This window comes from Pimephales promelas, chromosome 7 (genome assembly GCF_988280905.1).
Source record: "Pimephales promelas chromosome 7, fPimPro1.hap1.1, whole genome shotgun sequence".
In the NCBI taxonomy this organism is placed as follows: domain Eukaryota; kingdom Metazoa; phylum Chordata; class Actinopteri; order Cypriniformes; family Leuciscidae; genus Pimephales; species Pimephales promelas.
The window spans coordinates 40,569,936-40,596,052 of record NC_142775.1 but is presented as its reverse complement, the minus strand read 5'-3'; the positions used below and the strand labels follow the sequence as shown (position 1 = coordinate 40,596,052).

Below are 26,117 nucleotides of genomic sequence, written 5' to 3'. Positions count from 1 at the left end.
ATTTGCACCGTTATTATTATTATATAGCTACAATAATTCGATTGGCATTCAAGTTTTGTGCGGTTCTGGTTTGTGTCATTAATTCATTGCATTATGAATCTGTGTGCAAAAAACTGTGAACGTAGTCATTTCATGTAACCAACCCTTTATTCAAACTCAACAATTATTTACACAATTTAAAATAACAAAAACAAAATAGAAAGAAAAACAATCCTATGAATTCTATTTGGTCAGACAACACATTTTCAAAGTGAATCATTCCAGGGTGTGAGATTCGCTTTTTATGAATCAGCGGCAACAATTAAACATCAAGCAAACCTGTGTGATTAAAAGCACTTAGCGAAACTACATGACACTTTTAAAGTAACGCGATGAAACGCCTCTCATGAGGCCGTCCAATCACACACACGATACACATGCACGCATCCCGTCCCATTCAAACTATGTGAAATTACATTCAAAACAAATGATTAACAGTTCTATGTGCTAGTTGAGAACTGGTGTCGAAGCAGAGGAGATGGTGTTATGAGACAATGATCTGCGTCAGGAGCGGTAAATGAGTGTTTGTGCTGCACTGTGAATGCATGAATCGTGTGTGTGTGTGTGTGAAGTTCACTCTGATTCTCGAGATGAGAACGAGTAGTTTAGATGTGCAGCGGTTCACAGTAGCTTCATGGGAATCCTCCGCCTCAGAGAGTTAAGGCGAATCCAGGAGAGTGCTGGAAACTGTGTGTGAAAAGCAGAATAAACATGTGTGTTACACACTTAGCTGTTCACACCAGTGTGGAGATGCACGATAAACAGTTCAAAGAAATGCTGATTCATCTGGTTATGAAACAAGTGCAGTCATTATGAGTGAGTCATTGAATCATTCAAGAGATTTGTTTGAAAAATGCTGATTCATCTAGTAATGAAGCAACTCATTGAATCATTTAAGAGATTTGTTTTAAAAATGTGGATTGATCTGGTTGTGAAACAAGTAGTGAGTCATTGAATCATTTAAGAGATTTGATCTGGTTATGAAACAAGTAGTGAGTCATTGAATCATTTAAGAGATTTGATCTGGTTATGAAACAAGTAGTGAGTCATTGAATCATTTAAGAGATTTGATCTGGTTATGAAACAAGTAGTGAGTCATTGAATCATTTAAGAGATTTGTTTTAAACAAATGTGGATTGATCTGGTTATGAAACAAGTAGTGAGTCATTGAATCATTTAAGAGATTTGTTTTAAAAAATGTGGATTGATCTGGTTATGAAACAAGTAGTGAGTCATTGAATCATTTAAGAGATTTGTTTAAAAAAATGTGGATTGCTCTGGTTATGAAACAAGTAGTGAGTCATTGAATCATTTAAGAGATTTGTTTTAAACAAATGTGGATTGCTCTGGTTATGAAACAAGTAGTGAGTCATTGAATCATTTAAGAGATTTGTTTTACAAATGTGGATTGATCTTGTTATGAAACAAGTAGTGAGTCATTGAATCATTCAAGAGATTTGTTTTACAAATGTGGATTGATCTTGTTATGAAACAAGTAGTGAGTCATTGAATCATTTAAGAGATTTGTTTTAAAAAATGTGGATTGATCTGGTTATGAAACAAGTGCAGTCATTCTGAGTGACTTATTGAATCATTCAAGAGATTCGTTCAAAAAATGCTGATTCATCTAGTAATGAAGCAAGTAGTGAGTCATTGAATCATTTAAGAGATTTGTTTTAAAAAATGTGGATTGATCTGGTTATGAAACTAGTAGTGAGTCATTGAATCATTCAAGAGATTTGTTTTAAAAATGTGGATTGATCTGGTTTTGAAACTAGTAGTGAGTCATTAAATCATTCAAGAGATTTGTTTTAAAAAATGTGGATTGATCTTGTTATGGAACAAGTAGTGAGTCATTGAATCATTTAAGAGATTTGTTTTAAAAAATGTGGATTGATCTGGTTATGAAACAAGTAGTGAGTCATTGAATCATTTAAGAGAATTGTTTTAAAAATGCTGATTCATCTAGTAATGAAGCAACTCATTGGATCATTTAAGAGATTTGTTTTAAAAAATGTGGATTGATCTGGTTATGAAACAAGTAGTGAGTCATTGAATCATTTAAGAGATTTTTTTTTTAAATGTGGATTAATCTGGTTTTGAAACAAGTGAAGTCATTATGAGTGAGTCATTGAATCATTCCCTCAACCTGATTTTTTTTAATAATTCATTCAGATTCATTAAACATTTTAAATAGACTGCAGCATTAACATTTGTAGTATGTTGTGTTGTGTTTAGTTTGTCCAGAATCGTGCATCTCTAAGCACGTCCTGATTCTGCGTTTCTGCGTTCTCGACATATTTTCTTGATCCTGGAACAACATTCCTGTCTGAAAATGTAATCCTAACCATTTCCTAAACCAAACCCGACCCATAAGTCCCTCACCCCAGAGGGAACGATAGCTGAAGCACTTGTTTATGCTGCTATATAATGCCATATATGTAAGAATATTCAGTGAAACACATATTTCTGAAGCTGTGATTGGCTCACCCTGTGGGTCGCTCTGAGTGCCGTTTTTTTCTGTGGCGATCTCTGGGTCACCTGAAGAGAAAGCACATGTTCATATTCAACAATTAGCATATGATGAGTAACTATGATTATGTGCTACTGGTTCGGGCCGCAGACCTCTCTGGACCTTGAAGCACAGTTTCTTCTTCTGATAGGTGAAGTATCCAGTTATGGCACCGACCGCTGCTACTGCAATCCCACAGACCACGCCAACAACCGTACCGGATCCACTGTCTGGAACACAACCAAACACACAGTAAGTTACTATACGGCTCCTCGTGTGTTCTGGGTCGTTGCTAGGGCGTTGCTAGGGTGCTAGGTAGTTGTTAGGGAGCTCTAGTGGTTACTAGGCCATTGCTAAATAATCATTAGGGGGTTCTGAGTGGTTACTAGGGCATTGCTATGTAGTGATTAAGGTATTCTGGATGGTTGCTAAGGCATTGCTAGGTAATCATTAGGAACTTATGAGTGGTTACTAGGGCATTGTTATGTAGTCAATAAAGGGGTTATGGGTGGCTCCTAGTGTATTTCTGCATAGTTGTTGGGCAAAGTTGCTACTGCATAGTTTGCTAGGCCAATGTTAGGTACTGTATGTCATTAAGGGTTTTCCAGGCGGTTGCTAGGGCGTTATCATTAAGGGGTTAAGGATGGTTGCTAGAACCTTAGTATGTACTGTATTTGTTAGGGGATTCTGGGTGGTTGCTAGCTCATTGCAAGGTAGTTGTATTATACATGGTTGATGGGGAATTGCTAGGCAGTTATTAAGGGGTTCTAAATGGTTGCTAGGGAGTTGCTATGCAGTTATAAGAGGGTGGTTGCGAGGGCATTGCTACGTATTTGTTAGGGGATACTGGCTGGTTGATAGGTAGTTGTTGTGGTGGTTGTTAGGGTGTTGCTAGATAGAGATTAGAGAGTTCTGGGTTGTTGCTAATTAGTTGTTAGGGTATAATGCATGGTTGACAGGGCATTGCTAGGTAGTCGTTAAGGGTCCTGAGTGGTTGCTAGGGTGTTGCTATGTAGTCACAAGAGGGGTTCTGGGCGGTTCCTACAATGTTGATACATAGTTGTAGGGGTGGTTGCTAGGGGCATTGCTAGATAGACGTTAGGTGATTCTGGGTGGTTGCTATCTCATTGCTAGGTAGTAGTTAGGCTATTATGCATGGTTGATGGGGGATTGCTAGGCAGTCATTAAGGGGTTCTAAATGGTTGCTAGGGAGTTGCTATGCAGTTATAAGAGGGTGGTTGCGAGGGCATTGCTACGTATTTGTTAGGGGATTCTGGCTGGTTGATAGGTAGTTGTTGGGGTGGTTGTTATGGTGTTGCTAGATAGAGATTAGAGAGTTCTGGGTTGTTGCTAATTAGTTGTTCGGGTATAATGCATGGTTGATAGGACATTGCTAGGTAGTCGTTAAGGGTCCTGAGTGGTTGCTAGGGTTTTGCTATGTAGTCACAAGAGGATTCTGGATGGTTCTTAGGATGTTGATGCGTAGTTGTAGGGGTGGTTGCTAGGGGGATTTCTAGATGGACGTTAGAAGGTTCTGGGTGGTTGTCAAGGTGTTGCTAGGTAGTCGTTAAGGGGGTTCTGCGTGAAAATTCACTGATCTTCTGGTCTGTAGTTCCTGCATTAAAAGATTTCCCTTATAGGGATTTTGACAAACCCCAAACACTGAGCACTACTGACAGCGATGCTTGACTTAAACACCACTAATGACACGATCCTCATCCGCATGAGTTGATCTTTTATAACACCCGCCGCTCCACCCAATCTAACAGACACAAAGATCTGCTCGTTCACTGAGGTCAGAGCAAACACAGATCAGCTCTCAGAGGGATGGTGTCTCCTAATCGTCGTTTCTTTACTCAGAGATTTCACAAAGCTCTTCAACATCAGTCTGTCAAGCTCAAAAACACTGATTATGTTTATACTGTATAATATCAGTGGATAGACAGCAACAGGAGATTCACACACTGATCCACTAGATGGCAGCATTAGAATACAGCCACTCCAGGCTTATTTGGAATCCCATTTAAACTCATAAAAAGTGACATAAAAATTAAAAATTCTGACATTTATTTTAGAATCTTGACTTCTTATGTCAGTTATGACTTAGCATGTCATAATTGTGACTTTTTTTCGGCAGAATTTTGACTTTTAATTAACAATTTTTCCCTTTTTTCCCTCATATTTTTGACTTTTAATTCACACTTGTGACTTTCTATCTTATAATTATGATTTACCAAAGAATGTATTTTTTTTATATGGTGAATATTAGCTTCTGTACGTTTAAACAGACATTTCCTCTTTAGACAATATTGCATGATTCGTCATATGGATCATATTAATATGCAATTTACATAACAAGCACGAGAGTCCCATGATGAATTGGGTAAATGTGTCAAAACTGGAGAACATTTTAGAGAAAAGGAAAACTAGACCATTTATGGTCAATATAAAAGTTTTTTTTTTGTTTGTTTGTGTTTTAACCAGGCAAATGTTTGGCAAAAATATGATTTTTTGTTTTGTTTCTGAATTTCTGCTCAAATGTCGAACATGTTAGATCATGTTAATCAGAATCTTTAACCTCAATCTCAATATTATGATTTTTTTAAATCTCATAATTGGCCTTTTGTCATCATTATGATTTTTCATATCCAAACTTGTATTATTTTCAGTCTTCCAAGAAACATGCTAGTCAGAATGTTATCGTTTCATAACGCCAATCTCCAAAAAAAAAGATCATTCATAATTTCATAATTGTCAATTTCCACTGTTTTTCTCATAATTGTTTATTTCGACTGATGATTAACATGCCTATTTCTGATTTATGTCTTCTAATTTTGTCTTTTTAATCTTGTAATTTCACTTTTTCAATCTCATACTTGGCCTTTTGTCATAATTTATAAGACCTTTTTTGACGACTTCTCATGATTTCAACATGTCTTCCTATTGTTTTCTTTCAATCATCAAATATGTTAGATGATATTAGTCAGACTGTTTGTTTAATAACGTCAATGCGTGTGTTGTATGCAAACGTGACGTGTATATCGGTTGATGTGTGTTTGTTCTGTGTGTTAGATTGGGTGGAGCGGCAGGTATTAAAGATGATCAACTCATGATCGTGTTATTAATGGTGTTTGTGAAGTCATGCATCACTGTCTTTAGTGATGATCAGGAGAGTGTGTTTAATCCTTCACAAGAATGAGGCCGTGAGGAATAGAGAAACCGTGTGTTCAGTGGATTGTAATGTTGTTTAACAGCATTCTGATAATGTTTGCTGTGAAAGTGAGGTGATCTAGGACTTATACAGATGTAAAGGCTTTAGTCTGTCCCTCACTGCCTCGTTTTCATGCAATATGACGTCTAACTGAGTAAAGTCTGTGCCAATTACTAATGTACGAGAGACGTTCACCTAAAGAAGAGCAGAAAACAGGTGAAAATAATCCCACAGACACACAATGTAGGACCATAAGATCACAAACATGTATATTAAAAATTATTTAACAAAATGTAAAAGTATGATACCTTTTGGGCCAGAAGCGGCTCCTGCACTGCGAGCTGTAATAGTAAAGAGAACAATGAGATTTTAAACATGCATATTGGCAATAACCATATTGGTGAAATATGAAGAACATACAATTACAATGTAGACAGTGTATTAAATATATATTTTATTATAATGTATTTTTTTTTTTGTTTCTGGGAAAGATAACAAATCCTGCCTATAAAAATCCTGATGAGTTGTTTTGTCACTTTTTATTTTTGTATTATTTTCCAGCACAAATATCTAAACATTGGGCATATCTAAACATTTACTGGAGAAGCAAAATGGCTGAAGATATTCTGAAAATATCATTAAAATTGATGCTTAAAACTGAAAATATCATTAAAATTGATGGGCAGGAAAATCATTGTAATTCAAAGGGAAAATGACTATTTTAAGCATAAACTCACTTAATTTTGGTCAGTTTTTCAATAAACAAGTCTTAATATCTCCCCTTATTGTTCTTCTCTAGTAAATGTATCTTGATTTAAGAATGTTTAGATATTTGTGCTGAAAAAGAAGACATTTTTTGCAGTGATTATCTACTTGAATGGTTGTTTTATTTACCCTTACATTTGTGATTAACATAAAAAACGTTATTTAATTGACTACAAACACATATATTTTGAGTTTTTTGTGAGTTATTTAGGTTTATGACTCGACTGATTTGACCTAACCTTAAAAATATGAATGATAAGTTTACAGATGTAAGATCTAAATGTAAATCTGAGCACCTTTGCCCTGATCTGCGCTCTGCTTGTCTGCACCCTCGACTGTAAGCAGAAATCTCTCATTAATCACTCAGCCTGAAATTTATTCACTCTATGCATTGCATTCAGAATAGCATGCATTAAAAAGTTCAATATTTATATTAGTGTATTACTCAGGAGTAATTGATGTAGTTTCTGTTAATGATAATGAGATTATGGCGTACCTGTGTCTTCACTGAGCGCATCAGAAGGATCAACTCGTCTAGAATGAACTGGAGAAACACAAACACACATGTAAACACAGATTCATGGTGTCAGACTGCATTACTGATAATCCGGAGTCGAACCTTTCGTTGCTTCATCGGTTTCCACTGGCTTCTCTGCGACGACACCGAGGTCTGAGAAAAAACACACATTTCAGACTAAATATGAAAGAAAACACTGCGACAAAATGACTATATTCCTGTGAATCTCATGACACATCACATCAAAATTTCTTATTAAATTATTTTATATTCATGACTATAATGCGTTTTCAACCAAACTCTCATTACTGTAATATATTTGAGTTTTGAATTCCTATTATTATAATCATTATTCCTAATATTCTCATTAATTATTTTAAACAAACATTTAAATTAAGCAAATATTAGCCGCAGCACAACAAATACTACCATAACGTAAAAATACTTCAAAATTGAAATAAGTGTTATTTATTTATTTATTTTTTACATTTCAGTTTGATGTATGTGCTTAATTGTCATTAAAATAATTTTGCAGTATATATAAAATATTAAAATGATCATCGTTCGGAATCTCAGCTTTTCAATTTCTCAGCTTTTGTTCAAAAGTTTTTTTTTTTTAAAGCAGAGGCTTTGTTCCTTCTTTTCATATATTGACTGTATAGAAAACAAAATATTGAGCGGGGCAATTTATTTCATAAAAAATGCTGATGCTGATGTTGTGAAGTTTTTCCTTCTAAAATGAAGCGAAGACCAGGAGGCTCGGGTTTATCTTTTTAAGCAGGGTTCGTTATTGCTGTTGCATCGCTGTGGTCTGCTTCGTCCCAACATCTTAGCCAAGTTTGCTTAGGCAGTTGATATAGACATTGTAGCTTATATGCCTTTTTTAAGGGGTAGGGGTTACATAGAGGTGGAGACACTCTGAAACAGAGTATGTAAATTCAGCTGGTTACCTGATTCCATCAGCATAACAGTGTAACTCTTTGAGCCTGATTAGGTCAACAAAAGGCCCAGTTGACCTTTGAGATTTGACAAGAGGTTAATGTCCGACACCTCGACTGCCTCAAAATGGAAAACAGTGTGCAGAACTTTCTCGGTTAAATTGTATTGGAACCTAAATTAAACTAGTAATGCTACTCTGACTGGCAACTTTTTAAAAGACGCTGATGGGGATCGAGTTAATAACTGAAATGTGTCCTATGGAAGCTTAAGCTTGAGCTTTTTCTGAGAAAAAAAACTCTAGACTGTGAGTTCAAAAGTAGCTTACCTTTTTTTTTTACAATACAAATACAATACTCAAAACACTATCTATATCTAATTAGATTGAGTTCTTACAATCATTTTCATATTGATTTAATTTCAATTCTGTTTTAATGGATAGATGTAAATTTTGTTTCTGAATCTGGTCAAAATGTGCTATCTAATTATGATGCCTTAAAATAGGCAACGCACTGGGTTTTGTAACAAATCCCTGAACCTGAGGAATATGTCAATTCATTTTACAAAGAGCTGATTGCTTATTTTTTGTAATTCCCAGCATTCTCTCAACATTCTTAAACATGCATGTTTATGACTTTTCCTTGTTACCTTGGTCCGGTTCTTCTTGGTCCGGTTCTTCTTGGTCCGATTTTTGATCTGGACTCTCTGGTGCTGTTTCTTCTTGATCTGGACTCTCTGGCTCTGGTTCTTTTTGGTCCGGTTCCTCTTGGTCCGGTTCTTCTTGATCTGGACTCTCTGGCGCTGTTTCTTCTTGATCTGGACTCTCTGGCTCTGGTTCTTTTTGGTCCGGTTCCTCTTGGTCCGGTTCCTCTTGGTCCGGTTCTTCTTGATCTGGACTCTCTGGCGCTGGTTCCTCTTGGACCGGTTCTTCTTGATCTGGACTCTCTGGCGCTGGTTCTTTTTCTACTTCATCTGCAGCTTCTTCTGGCTTGATTTCTGACAAAGGGAAACAGACCTTTTTTTTTAGATGTAGTCTAAACCAGCGAACAAGTCAAAGATCTGTGATGATAAAGATAGGAAAGCATGTTCACTGCAATAAATGCCTGCAGTGTAATTAACTGGATCCCATTGATTACACTAAAAACTCTCCATTTCAGCTCGTGGACAGAAATCTGGAGTTTAGTATGGTCTACAAGCTCGGTTGAGAGACCAGAGTCTATGAGTTGGGACCCCTCAGAGGTTGGATGTTTCTGGGCGGGGATGGAGGATTGCTCCCCTCGCCTGAGATAGAAGGTCCTATCTGACCAGCAACTCCAGGGGAGACATTTTTTATTATTTAACATTTTTAAATAATATCAGACATTTTTTTTAATATCTCAAGATTGATGTAACCATTGATATAACATTAGAGTAATGTGATGACTCTGTTATAGGTTAACGTTTTGTTTCTATGCAACAGCAACAAAGCAAAGTTTATACATGACGTCAAATTGTGGCTTTGAAAAGATTCAACTGCGAGATAAAGATAAGATCAAACCGAGAGATAAAAGAATAAATGAAACCTTGTTCAGTAACGTCAGTCTCTTCAGCAAGCGGATCAGCTTCTGAAAACCAAAGCAATATCTGTAAACTTAAAATAACAGCAGTTTACAAATGTACAGTACGTGCAAGAACATCATATAAACGTTCTGCCAACCTGTGTCCGGTGCGTCGCCTTCACCTTCTGTACAACAGATTAAAAAAACAATGATCAGTACAATGATTTTTAAGTCGCACTCTTTCAATTGCATATAAAATGTCCATCCATTTGCATTACACCGTTAACATGCACTAAAAACTTAATGTGATGCATATTTGGCACTCATGCATTAATTAAGTGTACTAAAAAAACAGTTTATTATTTATTTGCATCGATTTGATTTGATGTAAAACTGCATTTATTGAAATGGATAAGATTCAGCATACATCTGTTCATTGTGAAAACATAAAAGCTATAGTTGTGGAACAAGCAATATTCAGTGTGAGGTTGGAAGAAATTGGATTATTATTGTGTATTTAAAACACATTCAGTTTATTAGAACAATTGCAGTTTTATTCATCAATGACTGACAAATATGCATCACATTAAGTTTATTCGATTGTTAAACACAACCAAATGTTATTTGCAATTCAAATACATAAATCTTAAATTTGGGACTGAATATTTTTAGCATGCACACTTGAATTTATACTTGCATTGATGTAAACTCTTCAGAAATTAGTTTTGTAGACAAATATGAATTGCCACAATAAAACATAATATTTCAGCCCCGTTTATGCTATTTTAACGCTTGTTTTGGAGTCTCCTATAATAGATTTACATGCATCCAAAGTCAAAAAACACTAATTTTCTCATTATAAACATTGCAGAATCATCTCATTTCTCAGTGTTTTCGATAAAGATTCAGTCTCTTTAAGCCCCGCCTTTCTGAGAGTCTACTCTGCTCTGATTGGTCAACCGTGTGTTGAGAATTAAACGCCCATCACCAAATTTGAATTTCATCTCAGAAACGATGGCGTGTGTTTAACCGTATCAATATCGTCAAAGTGGATTTGCTTTGTCAGCAGAAAACACGAAACAAACTCTTCCAGTCTCAGATGCAACTAGTGTTTGAGGGCGGAGCTAAGTAGACATGTTCACCGACAGCCAATGAAGACCATTATGCAAATTTGCTACATAGGTATAACAAAAAAAGGACTTGCTGACGACTCGTTTCTGCAGTTCAGAATCAAATCTTTCTTTTAGGAGACAATAACTTTATTTGTTGTGCACTTTGATCGTTAAAACTTTTACATTCATAAACCGCTCTATATGAAAGGCATTGAAAAGCATAACGGGCCACTTTAAGTTAAGCACCCCACTATTATGAGCTTGGGGGAAAACTAAATAAGGATGAGTTTGGCCCAGATAACTTTTTGGGAAAGCTATTTGAGAATGCCACAAAGTTGGACTTGGACACACACACACACACACTTCGAGCAGAGTCAGTGGAAACACACCGAGTGTGAAGTGTCATATTTCTACAGTACCTGCTTCAACAGGAGCTTCTTCATCAGGTTTCTCTTCAGCTGACGAGGGAAACATGAGTCAGATGCAGATGATGATGTTTGTGTGTGTGAAATATGTGTGGTTATAGCATCACTTAATCTGATAACATCAGTCCTGGAGGAATGTGTGAACGGGACGATTGTCCGACTCGCCGGTGATTCACATATTAAACATCGCATCTGGTTTTTTCACTGCATTTCGGCTACCGACTCTCTTACCGAAGCGGCAAAAAATGTAATAGTCAAAACCACATTATTATTACAGACCCGATGAGTTTTCCAGTCCTTCATGATTACAGGATGGTTTAAAAATCCTCTTCTAGCGATGGAATATTTGAATGCTGAACATAACTAGAATTATCTTTGAGAAATTTCCATGATGGCGTCCAAAAGTGATGCTCAGGGAAACTCACGTCTGCATATTATAATATTTTAGTCATATTGTGTATTCATTGTTTTATTAGTGATAACAACGTTAACATGATTTCTGGCCAGATTGTGATGCAAAGAAATTATGAACGCATGCAAAAATAAGAGAGAACTAACCAAATATTAATAACTGATTATGTTGTAGTCTTTTTTTTTTTTTTTTTTTGCATACTAAAATAAAACCTGTCCAGTTTGACTTTTTTGCCAAATAGTTTAGTCAGGTTTTTCCCCACATATTATAAATGTAAAATATTTTCCTCATATTTGAATGAATGAATGAATGAATGAAAAGTTTTTATTTCGAACATGTAGAAAAAAAAAATGTTCAACTAATTATAACTAATTAACCGGTTGACCGAATATTTTGAAAAACACACACCAAAAACAAAAACAACATACATATCTACCTATGTGTATATACAGAAAATAAATAAAAACTAATAATAATAAAAAGAGAAAAATAAAAAGAAAAATATATAAATAAACTATCACCTAACTAATAACCTTCATCCTCTCTATACCTTGCAAATATCATATTTTTACAATGCTTTTTAAACTGAGTCATACTTGGGCATTGTTTAAGTACTGAACTTAATCTGTTCCACAACTTCACTCCATATCGAAACACGCATATCGCACATATCACATATTTTGAAGGTCTACTAAAAAATTCTGGGTTGTTTTAACCCAATTTTGGGTCAAATATGGAGAAACACCGCCATTGGGTTAATTTATAAATTACATTTTTAACCCAACATTTGGGTTTGTACGTATTTGACCCAAAATTGGGTTAAAACGACCCAATTGAGTGTATGACTGATTTTAATATTCGTGTTGTGTTATATCATATCTATGTTATCGTCTGTTGTGTGTGTGTGTTTTTATATTACCTGCTGGTTCTGTCGCTGGCTGCTCGTCCTCGGTAGCGTCTGGGAAACACACACACACACACACATGAGCTGAAAACCCTCAATACATGGCAGATGATGTGTTGATGTAGTTTTGCTCAGGTGTGTTGTAAACCTGTACCTGAATCAGGCTTCGTCTCTTCAGTTTCAGTCTCTATTAACAACACAAAACGACAATAAATCACAATATTTCAAGGTGTGTCATCATTACACCGATCGCTCTGACTCGGATTGTGTATGAATGCATTGACTAACAGCCTTTATTACCTGCAGGCGGAATATTCGGATTATTATGAATCATTGACGATTAATAACAAAAAGACTATCTGCATCAAATTAATGTTATTTATATATGCAAGTTGTAGGTTTTATTAATAGTTTCAATTCTTTTTCTTTTTTATTGAAAATTGTTTGTCATTTTATTATTTTTTATCTGTCTATTTAGGTTTAATTTATTTATTTTTTTTCATTTTTTTTTATTCGAACGTAATTCTAGTTGCCAAAAGGTAAAATTTCCAATTTTATTTAATCTCATTTTTATATTTTATTTCATATCAGCTTTGTTTTACTTCTTCAGTTTTTATTTATTTGTTTATTTACAGTTAGCAACTTTAACTCTTAAACTTATTTTACATTTTTGTTTAGTTTAAGTTTTTCATCTATATTTTATTTAATCTTTTTTTATTACTAAAAAGGATTTTAAATAAAAAATTTTAAAAAATTTTCTTTTTTAATTCCATTTTTTTTTTTTTTTTTTTTTACTTCACCGAAATGGTATGAAACTTCGTTTTGGCCCTTCTATGTGAACACACACACACATAAAAATCATGTTTTGTGCATTTTAGGTCGAGTCTCCTTCATTTCTACAGCACTTTAACAGTATAGAGTTTAACAGCAGCTTTACAGTGATAACAGGAGATTACAGTAACAGAGAGAGTTTAGGCTTTACAGCAGATCTAGAATAGAGTTACTGTCCAGATAAAGATAATTTGGATTAGCAATGATAAAAAGATTATTAGTGATTAACTTTGGGCCACTTTTTAACAGAAAACAGAAACTTTTAATGCGTTGCAGTCGCTTATTTGCACAACAACGTGTTTTAGTTTAGCAACACCTCTTAGTAATGGCAAAATCAGTGTGAGGTGCTTTACTTCAGTGTGTGTGTGTGTGTGTGTGTACCTGTAAGATCTGTGGCTTCATCCACTGTTTCTTTATTTTCAGCGTCTGTAACTTTACAATCACAGTCAGAGACGTGACACTGAGATCTGAACATTACCGATTAATAAATAAAAATTTGTAATCATAACTTTTTATCTTTAGTCAAATCAACTTGGATAATTAACGTGGGTCAGATAACAAAATATTTTGAGTTTCTATTTGTGACCCTGGATCTCAAGTCACACGGGTGTATCTGTGGCAATATCCAAAGATATCGATTTTAATTTTTTATACCAAATTCATTCATGTTCCATGAAGATATTTAGTAATTTTCCTGCCATAAATATATAAAACATTTATTTTTGTGGACTATTTTCTCAATGTTTTGTTTTTCCCCCCCGGCAGATTCCAGTCGTATCTCGGCCAATTATTGTCCTATCCTAACACACCATACAACAACGGAAACTTATATATTGATGAATTAAAAATCTCCATTTCAAAAAAATTGACCCATGTGACTGTGGTCCAGGGTCATATTTATTAAACCAATCTCCTTTTAAAATGTTTAATTTCAATGAACTCAAATTTTTAAGGAAACCAGGAAACGTCCTTTTTTTAAGTTAACCCAACACCCTCACTTCTCTCACACGTGGCGTCTGACTCGAGCCTCGAGCGAAACACAACCTTTGGCTCATCTTTCCCCAAACCCACAGGTGACCATAAATCAGATACTCACGCTCTCCGCCGTCTAAATCCTGCGTGGGTGTGTTGTCTGCGAATATAAATATATAATCTATATGTTACAAGTCAGGACAGTTCTGAGTTTCTCCCGTAAGATCAGAAATATTCAGCGGGAGAGTTTATCAAGATCAAACCTGTTCAAGGCCGCCCGTTCATTAATATCAGATCACACTCGCTGAACATTACAATAACAAGACATCTACTAGTAGACATTTAATAGTTTTAGTTCAGTTTTAATTTTTTATTTTTATTTTTTTACATGGAAACAACATTGAAAGTGCAGAACAACACACGATTTTCGGGTCATTTACTCGTGTTGTGTTTCATAAAGACTTTCATCATCAGGTCTTTTAAACTCAACTCAACTTAAAATTTTAAGTACAATCAACTTTTTCAACTTAATTTACATTAAACTGACTTGATTAAAAATATGTTGAATCTTGCGTAACTTGTGTTAACTAATTTAATTTTTTTTTAAAACATGTTGTCATAACTTATTATTGTTCATATCATTTTTTTAAGTTGTTTTTGTGTCGCTCTTCACTGATCTTATTCCTCTCAAGTTTTTATTTCAATTAATGAAAGCGACTTTTAATAGTTTTAGTTGTCATTTTTTCTGTCAGTAATTTTAGTACTTCAACTTTTCTGCACCATTTCTTATTTTTGTTTCGTTTTATTTCAGCTTTATTTAAATTACTAACGATGATTTACCAACTTTACTTCAACTTTATTCAGAAAAACAGCGTAAAAACTTTTTTACATGAAAAAATGTCTCATAATTCTGAGATAATGAACTCGTTAATTCAGAAAAACAGCGCAAAAACTTTTTTCCATGAAAAATCGTCTCATAATTCTGACAAAATTAACTTGTTAATACATAAAAACTGAGCAAAAACTTTTTTCCATTAAAAATTGTCTCGTAATTCTGAGATAATCAACTCGTTTAATTCAGAAAAACAGCGTAAAAACTTTTTTCCATGAAAAAATGTCTCGTAATTCTGAGATAATCAACTCGTTAATTCAGAAAAACAGCGTAAACTTTTTTCCTTGAAAAGTTCTCTCGTAATTCTGAGATAATTAACTCGTTAATTCAGAAAACAGCACAAAAACTTTTTTCCATGAAAAATGATCACGTAATTCTGAGATAATTAACTCGTTTATTCAGAAAAACAGCGTAAAAACTTTTTTCCTTGAAAAAATGTATCGTAATTCTGAGATAATGAACTCGTTAATTCAGAAAAACAGCGTAAATGTTTTTCCATGAAAAATTGTCTCGTAATTCTGAGATAATTAACTTGTTAATTCAGAAAAACAGCGTAAACGTTTTTCCATGAAAAATTGTCTCGTAATTCTGAGATAATTAACTTGTTAATTCAGAAAAACAGCGTAAACGTTTTTCCATGAAAAATTGTCTCGTAATTCTGAGATAATCAACTCGTTAATTCAGAAAAACAGCGTAAATGTTTTTCCATGAAAAATTGTCTCGTAATTCTGAGATAATTAACTTGTTAATTCAGAAAAACAGCGTAAACGTTTTTCCATGAAAAATTGTCTCGTAATTCTGAGATAATTAACTTGTTAATTCAGAAAAACAGCGTAAACGTTTTTCCATGAAAAATTGTCTCGTAATTCTGAGATAATCAACTCATTAATTCAGAAAAACAGCGTAAACTTTTTTCCTTGAAAAGTTGTCTCGTAATTCTGAGATAATCAACTCGTTAATTCAGAAAAACAGCGTAAACTTTTTTTCCTTGAAAAATTATCACGTAATTCTGAGATAATTAACTCGTTAATTCAGAAAAACAGCGTAAACTTTTTTCATGAAAAATGATCACGTAATTCTGAGATAATTAACTCGTTTATTCAGAAAAACAGCGTAAAAACTTTTTTCCCAAGAAAAAAATTCTCGTAATTCTGAGATAATGAACTCGTTAATTCAGAAAAAAGCGAAAACTTTTTTCCATGAAAAATTGTCTCGTAATTCTGAGAAAATTAACTTGTTAATTCATAAAAACAGAGTAGATTTTGTTTCCTCAAGTGAATGCGATGCGCTTCTGATGTAAACTATACCCTTAAACTCTGAGTAGATATATCTAAATGCAGGTGTTGAAGCGATCGCAGTGTGTTTGGCTCTAAACACTTTCACGTGTTCTCCGAGCGGCGGATAACAGGCCATTACTCATTACAGCATTAGAAAGAAATGCTGGTGGAAGGCGGACCGTTGCTTAACTAGTTACTAAATCCAAAAACTCTGAATCGGTGCCTTTGAGAGCTAGTTTTGACAAAAAGTTCACTTCATGCTCTGAACAAAGATGAAGTTGAGAACTGGGAGTCCGGAGCACAAAACCTGGACACTGGTTTATATTTGGAGAACGCCAGAAGTTTCTGGCAACGGTGAGGAGTCATTAATGATACGGCACACGTCTCCAGAAACTCATTTAATCCCATCCACTGCTCGAGAACATGAGGCCGTTTTACAGGACGCAGGGTAAACTGTTCTGCATAATGGCTGAAGGGTGTGTGTGCCAAGAGAGCAAGCGTACATCTGTGTTGTAAATAAGTTTGGAATCATTAAAAAATATGGCTGCAAAGGCTGCATTTATTTGGTCAAAATACAGTAAAAATTATTAAATATTATTATAACGTAAATCATCTGGTCTCTATGTGAATATATAATAAAGTGTAATTTATTCCTGTGATTTTCATCATCATTACTCCAGTCTTCAGTGTCACATGATCCTTCAGAAATCACTCTAATATGAGGATCTGATGATCAACAAACATTTATGATTATTATCAGTGTTAAAAACAGGTTATATTTCAGTGGAAACAGATTGATTTTATTTTTCAGGATTCTTTGATGAATAGAAAGATTGAAATATAATCTTTTGTAACATTAACTGTCACTTTATCAGTTTAAATGTACCTGAATGTATCACATGTTTCCACAAAAAAAAATATGGAAATCCTCATATTAGAGAAGGATCATGTGACACGGAAGACTGGAGTAATGATGCTGAAAATCACAGGAATAAATTACACTTTACTGTATATTCACATAGAAAACAGATGATTTACATTAGAATAATATTTAATAAATTTACTGTATATTGATCAAATAAATTCAGCTTTGATCACAGGAATAAATTACACTTTACTGTATATTTACATAGACAACAGATGATTTACATTAGAATAATATTTAATAAATTTACTGTATATTGATCAAATAAATTCAGCTTTGATCACAGGAATAAATTACACTTTACTGTATATTCACATAGAAAACAGATGATTTACACTATAATAGTTTTTCAAAATTTTTCTGTATTTTGATCAAATAAATTCAGTGTTGTTGACAGAAGAGACTCTTTCATGAACACTTTTATAGTGTAAGTAAAAAGTAATAAATTAAACTGTAAAAAAGTAAAAGTAAAAATAACTGTAAAAAATAATCGTGATTTTAACAGTAAAAAACTGTAAAATTGCTACAGTGAAAAACTGTTAATTGGTTAACAGAACCTTTCCTTACTATATACGGTAAATAACTGTGATAGATCTTATGGTAAATTTCATGTAATTTTACTGTAAAATACTGTTAAATTTACAGTTTTTAAAGTGAAAATGAACAACTCATCGTATAATTTACAGTAAAAAAACGTAAATTGACATTCCCACAATTCCCTGCGTGACACTCCACACTTGATGTATTTTTTGCTGAAATAACTTGTTTCTTCATAGTTTTCTTAGTCTTTTTCTAATCAGTTAGGTACATTAGGGTTTTATGTGACATTTAATGTTGTTAAGTTAATGTTTATTGCCTTTTTAAAATTTCATGTGTGTTACCATGATGGTGTTTAATGTTTGAGTGAAAGACACAGTGCCGCTTCTATATGTTAATATTAAGTGAAAGAGTGACATGTGATGAGTTTCCATATATCATGTGACTATGCTGTGATTGATGGATGTCAGTTTATTACAATGGTATAAAACAGATATTAACACTTCAAATGGTTGATAATTTTACAGTATATCAGATAATTAAATACGGTTTACTTCCGTAAATTTTAAGTTAAGCCTGTAAAATCTTATTACCGTAAATTCTTGCTACCGTATTTTATACGGTAAATTTCTGGCAAGCACAGCTGCCGGTATTTTACCGTAAATTGAAAACGTTTTTTTTTTTTTTTACAGATAACTTTGAACAGGACCGGATTTTTTTTTTTTTAATTTTTAAACTTATTTTAAATGTAAAAACTTGTGTTTTAGCTGCAAATTATTAAGTTCCTATAACTCAGTGTAGTTTGGTTGGGCATTATTTCAGTCGAAGCCGTAAAAAAAATATATATATATATATATATATTTCTCGAACCAAAAGAGTGTGTTTAAACTTTTATATTAGAATACTTTTCTTCCATTATATCACAATACATCCGTAAGAGACAGCAAAGAATGGACCAACTTCCCAGTTTTATCCGAGATATTACAGTACAAAAGTGAATTAAAGAGATGCCCGAATGCGACAGTGACGCTCCTGTTCATTCAATATCTTTACTTATATGATGTGGATCTGTGGTTCTCGACTCGCCCTTAGGATATTTATTTGTTGGATATCAAATGACGACAATAACAAACCCGTAACCCGTCACAGTGTGTTTGTTGTGCGTTTGGCTGCTGGTTTAGACATGAGGGCTGTCTGTGTACATTGACATCTATTTAATCTGACTTCCAATTTATACGTACGGTCTTTGACGTCAACAACCAAGAAGGACACTGGAAGGGTTTCTACTTTTAAAAGCTGATAATACTAATATTATGTGATTAATTGTGTTTTTAGCATCAGTGGAATATATTGTGTTATTTAGAGACAGAAATCTTATCATCACCTTGATCAGGAACGGTTTCAGCGGGGTCATCGGCCGGAGACTCTGTATATGAGACAGGTAAATTAGCAACCCGTATTTATCATCTTTATTGTGTGCCAGGTGATATATTGAACCACGTCAAAGGGTTGAACACACACACTGCTCTTTTGTAATATAACCCTGCCGTGAGAGCTGTAAACTCTCGCCGTTTATGCGTTTTATTGCTTTGGCACGGAGCAGAGGAAGTTTTCTGGAGAAGGGTGTGTTCACACACAACTATGGCAGTTATTAAATATGATCGAAATCGAAACGTACCGTCATTCTCAGCAGCCTCCACTCCATCCTCTGAAACACACACACACACACAAAACAGCGTTATAACACACGACTGAACATACACTCTAAACATGCTGGGTTGGGTCAAATATGGACAAACACAAAGAAAATGCTGCGTTACTTCAACCCAAATTTGGGTCAAATATAGACAAACCTAAAGGTTGGGTTAAAAATTTCATTAAAAAAATACAGTTGAAAGTGAAAGTTAAAATTTTAAATTACATTTTTTAACCCAACAATTTGGGTTTATCCATATTTGACCCAAATTTGGGTTAAAAAAACCCAGCTTTGTTTAGAGTGTGGCATTCCCAAACAACTAATAAATCCAGAAATATCTGCTTCATTTACACAACCAGGCACACATTTGGTCACGCTGAGTAAATTTAAGCTTTCATTTTTCATAATATTGTGATGCACAAATTCCCCTGTATAGACTTTACACTTTACAATACAATTGCATTAGTTAATTTAATGATATTTCATGTTAGCTCAAGTTAATTAAATAATATTAACTAGGTGACACTTTAGTATAGGGTCTAATTGCATATTGTTGTGGATATTGCCTGTTTATTAGTACTTATAAAGCATATATTAATGCCTTATTCTGCATGATCATAATCTACATCCCTTAATCACACAATACTTGCACACTGTAAAAAAATATTGATGGTTTAACTTAAAGTAAGTAACCTGGTTGCCTTAAAATTTTAAGTTCATTGAACTGGAAAAAGTGAGTTTATACAATGAAGGAGATTAATTTAACCATCAGAAACTCAAAATAATACGTTATCTCAACTAAATAAATTATTATAAAGTTGATTTGACAAAAGAAAAAAATTTTGTGATTACTTTTAAAAAAATATTGTTGGTTTAACTTAAAAAAGTAAGTAACCTGGTTGCCTTAAAATTTTAAGTTGATTGAACTGGAAAAAGTGAGTTAATACAATGAAGTAGATTAATTTAACCATCGGAAACTCAAAATAATAAGTTATCTCAACTAAATAAATTATTATAAAGTTGATTTGACAAAAGAAAATATGTTGTGATAACAAATTTTTACAGTGCACTTAACTACCACCATACACTCTAAACAGCGCTGGGTTGTTTTAACCCAAATTTGGGTCAAAAATGTAATTTAAGATTTTAACCCAACTTTCAACTAATTTTTTTTAATTACATTTTTAACCCAACATTTGGGTTTGTTCATATTTGACCCAAATTTGGGTCGAAACAACCCAGCATTTTTTTTATGTTTATTGAGTCAAAAGTTTATTGAGTCAAAAGTCATAGTTAATAGTGAAAATTGGACTCTAATCTAAAGTGTGACTAACACATGTTACAAATAATAGTGCTAGTAATATATATTAACATCTTTATGTCTAAATCTCTTTTAATACATTTAAATGTTATGATGCACAAACTCACGTGATGCATTTAAAACAACTGCTTTATTTTTCATTTATGTACAGACAAATTAGTTTAAAATGTGGCATAACATGATCCGAACTATTATTCAAAAATGTGTTAAAAGGAATTGCCTGCTTTACAATGATCTTTGATTGAACACAGCAAATGTAGACGTGTCATCTCAACATCAAGTCTTCACGCTTTCGGGGTTACATTATAAAAGCCAAATCTTGCTTGTTTTTGCATGATTGCAAAATGACTACTTCAACACTTGCCTAAGTGATTTACTTCCCCAAGCTTTACATTTCCACCGCCGCTCTTTGAGGTTTCTGGCACAGTTGTCAGATTAAGACACACAAAAGAAGTTTACTCTGAGTACGAGGATGGAGACACACCTGTCCACACAAACACACACAGGAGCCTGCGAACAAAGACGCTCTCCCTCACAAAATCAAAAATACAAGGCTGTAGGAATGAATGCATTATTGCTGTGTGTTGGGGAGAGAGAGAGGCACGCAAACTCCCTCGGGTGAATCGAGCATCCCTTTCGTAACTCCTCTGCGTTTCCCGTGTAGGGTGTGTCTACATCTGGGACTAGATTGAATTTCTGGGACTACACCTCACCTCACTCTTTCTCAATTTACAACACTGAACTAAACGTGTCGCTCGTCTACATCTGGATGAGATTTCACATATTTGCAACAAACACCCCCATAAATCGACATTAAAGGAACACGTTTCCCCAATATTCACATTTTAAACGTGATCCTAACATTTGGTTGCATCTGTGAGCATTTCAGAACTGTTGTGCATGGATGAAGTCATCGAGAAACTGAGCAGACAAAGCTGTTTAGTCAAGAACACGATGTACAAAGCGACTTTACAGCTTCAGCATGTCTAACAAGTCATTCTCACAGGGGTCTTATATTTGTGATAATAACACAGAACTCATATATAGTGTATTAATGTACCAAACACGTGATCTTGGAGCTGATATAGACTCACTACTAAACAAAGACATGCTTCCCATTTCATCTTGGACTCTATACAGTTTTTATACATGTATAGTTGATAAACACGCATGGTTATACTTGTCTTTGTTACACTGTACAATAATGGTTAGAATTAGGGTTTGGTTTAATAATGCATCATTTATAGGCTAGTTATTAATTTAGTAACTGTATGTAACAAATAAGATGTTAGCAAACTTTGGTAGGCTACTTTTCTTTAAAACGTGAAAGAAAGTTTTTTTTTCTTTTTTTTTCTGGCAAAACTTGTCCTTACCTTGCATCTTTACTCCAGTCACGATTAAACTTCCCAGCACGAAAATCCACACGTATGACATCATTGTGGCGTGAATGAAACTGAGCTGAATTAGGAATTAAACGTAACGTAATGCTTTTCTTTTAACGCGTGGAGATTTTCTTTGTACACTTCGTGTTCGCACGCATGTGGTTGGTGTGCAACTTTCCGACAACCTTTGTTGTACAAACTTTCCTGGGTGTGTGTGTGTGTGTGTGTGTGTGTGTGTGTGTGTGTGTGTGTGTGTGCAGCCCTGAATCTAATGCCCACCCACATGTGGGATTGACTTGTGTAGGATCCAATTGCAGGTTTGACTGTGTTTCTCGGCAGAGTCTCATGCACGGGCTGAGGATGCACGAGGATCCCCTCCTCCCCCTTCTGGATCTGTATCATATCATGACATTAGCTTCAACAAAAGCATGCGTATTATTGATCCATCTGTTCGTTTGCCGTTAGAAACCTCATTAAATACATTGCGTGGTTTCTTGACATGCATTAAACACTTCAACCATGTGTTACATGCACATGAAGCCGTTTGCTGTGTAACGCACGCACGCACATCAAAACCCGCGGCACGATATGAAACAGGTCGTTGCGTTCCCTAAAGGTTGCGAGGGAACTTCCCCAGAACAACGACACGCATGAATGGAGCTGTTTTAAACCCCAGTGAGCTGTCTTGCTGGAAACCCACCCATGCCTCCAGGTTTTAAGACACAGCTCCATTCATTCGTTTCGTCGCTCTGGGGAAGTTCCTTCGAAACGATTAGCTATTACTATTGAACTTGAGCCACCCAGCGGGCGAAGTGTGGCAAGCCGGTTTAGCCTAAACTACGGCTGTTGATCATGATTTCACTTTTTAAAGTGAAAAGTCCTGTCTTAAAGGAGTAGTTCACTTTTAAAAATACTTTTGCTGATAATTTACTCACCCCCATGTCAGACAAGAACAAAGATGTCCATGTCTTTTTTTCTTCAGTCAAAAAGAAATTAAGTTTTTTGATGAAAACATTCCAGGATTTTCTCCATATAATGGACTTCAATGGGGTCCAAACGGTTCAAGGTCCAAATGAGAGTTTCAGTACAGCTTTAAATAAAATGTTAAATGTAATGTCGCCAACTAAGCAAGCCAAAAGCCAATGGCAACAAAAAAAATGACAAACCCTGCCCTCGGGAACGCGATTTATAGATTATCATGACAGAATATGCTAATCAATGAGTAAGATTGTTAACTCTACATCAGCAACATAAATTCATCAACTAACCATAATCAGAAATGTCCCGTCTGACTTCGGTTTGAACATAAAAGGCTAACGTTTTTGACATTTTCAGTGGATAGCTCTTAAAGGTCCGCCCCCTATGCCGGGAGCAGCAGCTCATCTGCATTTAAAGGGACACACGCATTTACTTTTTTTTTTTTTTACATCAGAGACTTATTTTACATCTTGTGAAAAGAGCATTATAGGACCCTTTTAAAATATTCCCAGAGTTACTTGTCATAATTGCAAAGTTTGAACGCGCAGACATGCAGAGCCATATGTAGCTATAGGTCTATATGAAAGCACACATCCAGTTTTGTGCTAGAGTGAAATAAATTTGTCTGAGTGGAGAGATTTTTCTATTTTTCCTCATTTGGTATTCCGTTTCTTTCGGAAATGCGTCACAACACTGAAGAAAATTTGTTTGCCACTTCCAGTTCACAAGGACTTTAAAATGCAATTACGACAAGTGACACTGGGGGCATTTTAAGCTAATCCAGCTTGCCATAAAATAGCAACATGTTGAGACAAATCTCAGGTTCTGCAGTTAATTATCATTTACCTTTTCAGACAAGTTTTGTTAAATTGTGAAGTAAAACACCTTCAGGACTTACAACACGAAAAATATGCATATTCACCAATACCAAGGGTGACGAATCTAATCCTTCCACATTAAACAACAGTTTTTGTAGCTAGTAACCACAAAATAACACACTGGGGAAAAATAGTGTATATGATTTACTTAAACAGTTTCACTCAGAAACTGCTCAGTTTCACAAAAGAAACGGCAAGTAACACATTGAATTAAACGCGAAATTTCGAAGCTGAAATACATATTTTCTTGTAAAACCTACTCCAATAATCGCTGTTTTATTTACAATATTGTAACTTAGTTTACAAGTTAATCAGTGTGTGAATTTAGACGTTAGATCCTCGCGAATAGGACTTTCGTCGGAGCAAGATGGCGGCGTATACCGTACCTTCTCCTATTTAACACACAAAAATGCAGCAAGGTTTTTGTTTGTTTTGCTTTTTTAAATGTTTTAATTGAGTCACTGTAGACTTTATCGTTACACAGGCAATGTTATTTACAATGTCATTGTCATATGTTGTGCAGGGAATTAGCATGTGGTTGTAAATAAATAAACAAAGCCACATTGACGCTGCTAAACATGCTAGGCTATTCCGTCACGTCTCTCAGACACGCCCCAACTCGTAAACGTCGGGATTTAAAGAAAATCCCGAGCTTCCCATTCATATTTACGACTTTGTGGTGGCGTTCATGTGCGTTCAGCTGGTAAATATAATCTTTTCGACGCATAATTAACCACAAACTCTCACCATCGGATGCAACGCTGACGTGATTTGTTGTCATTTTGAAATATATATTTGGCTTGTCATAAACATCAGTGTTTTGTTAAAATTGTCTGTTAAAATTGTCGGTCAGTTTTTTGCAAAAAGACTAATATCGTTTATTTGGCTTAATATCCAAAAATGATTCCGTAAAACGAACGCCCCAAAAACCTTTAAACCTTAAAAGTGAGCTTTACACGTGTTGAGAGTAGCTTAATGCGGTCTCCCCTTCACGCAGAGCTTCATTTGGACAATCCCATCTGATGAAGTTGAAAAGCCGAATCAACCTGTTCCACACCAGAGCCTCTGAGCCTCTCCTCTCCAACATGATCGACAATCTGCCTCTCTCTAGATGCTCGCTCGTGATGTCTCCATTGAGTAAATCGCGGGGAATGTCAGTGCAGGAGATTCCATCAAAACCCGAAGATCTGCTCAGATGGTAGAGCACCCGCGCCTCAGTGGACGCTTATTGCGAATTTAACTGAAATGCAGTCTCTCATATCACCAGTGACTAAGGCTATCCTTGTAGCGCTGTTTATTTTTGCCATTTTGCTGATCCTGTATGTAATACTGTGGTATATATGCAGAGACGTGGACTGTGATCACGGCATCTGAAGCATTGATCTGTGGAGAAGTCAGGGTGACCTCGGTAAGTCCTTCCTCGTTAACACCTTATCTTTCCTGCATCGCGAATAACAGTGGATAGAAATCATCATGAGTTGTGGATCGCTCGTTTTCCATCACATCCATTAAATCTCACTATTGAACGCTTTGAAGTGATGGAAATGTCACTCTGCAGTGACTCAAGGCAGCATCTTGATCATTATGAATGAAACGACGCGCGCGCTTATTTACGGAATTTGCATTATCCATTGCGCTCAGGATTTGCTCGCATGCACGTTCTGCTAAGGTTAGTTTGTGGTTATTAAAATAAATTTAAAAACAATAGCATATTCTTATAACGTTGGCATGTGATGAACGTCGGTTCCCCAAAATAGCTAATAAAACACGGACTATGCGTTAACGATAAGATCGCTAGAGCGTAAAGGTGAGAACAAAATTTCCAACCATTTCAACGCAGATTCCATTGTCGAAAACAAGTTACTAGTTAAACAAAAGTCCAACGTCTGCATCTTCACAAATTAACCAATTTTTATCTCATTTTGCATCTTTAAATAGGCTCCTCCAACTATTATCGATTGTTTGTTTGTTTTACGCAACTTACACGCTAATATTTGCCTAATGTTTTGGTTGTTAACCCTCCTCTTGTCCTGGCACTGACCGCAGCTTTGCAGCAG

The 26,117-nt window shown here is 35.0% G+C and overlaps 1 protein-coding gene and 1 long non-coding RNA gene across 8 annotated transcripts in view; one reads left to right on the top strand and one right to left on the bottom strand.

The window, feature by feature from the left end:
• Positions 1-128: 128 nt before the first annotated feature.
• LOC120490396 (uncharacterized) lies at positions 129-22,430 on the bottom strand. Of its 7 annotated transcripts, none has more exons than XM_039687865.2 (18): positions 22,196-22,430; positions 19,484-19,513; positions 19,190-19,231; positions 14,299-14,334; positions 13,584-13,634; positions 12,526-12,558; positions 12,387-12,425; positions 11,050-11,088; positions 9,677-9,703; positions 9,543-9,584; positions 8,646-8,976; positions 7,147-7,199; positions 7,024-7,071; positions 6,824-6,862; positions 6,071-6,103; positions 2,665-2,781; positions 2,530-2,580; positions 129-726 (listed from the first exon to the last, which is right to left on the bottom strand). In XM_039687865.2, exons 1-18 carry the CDS (start codon positions 22,257-22,259, stop codon positions 698-700), a joined length of 1,104 nt encoding a protein of 367 aa, XP_039543799.2. In that variant the 5' UTR covers positions 22,260-22,430; the 3' UTR covers positions 129-697. The 7 variants fall into 7 exon arrangements, with proteins under 7 accessions (XP_039543799.2, XP_039543798.2, XP_039543795.2 ...); XM_039687864.2 differs by having other exon boundaries at positions 7,147-7,197; positions 8,629-8,976; positions 13,584-13,628; XM_039687861.2 differs by having other exon boundaries at positions 7,147-7,197; positions 8,629-8,976; positions 22,196-22,429.
• Positions 22,431-24,796: 2,366 nt separating this feature from the next.
• Positions 24,797-26,117, top strand: part of LOC120490489 (uncharacterized) — a 29,793-nt gene continuing 28,472 nt past the window's right edge. The window contains exon 1 of the long non-coding RNA XR_005625024.2: positions 24,797-25,468. This is a non-coding gene — a long non-coding RNA (uncharacterized LOC120490489). The remainder of the gene's footprint in view (positions 25,469-26,117) is intronic.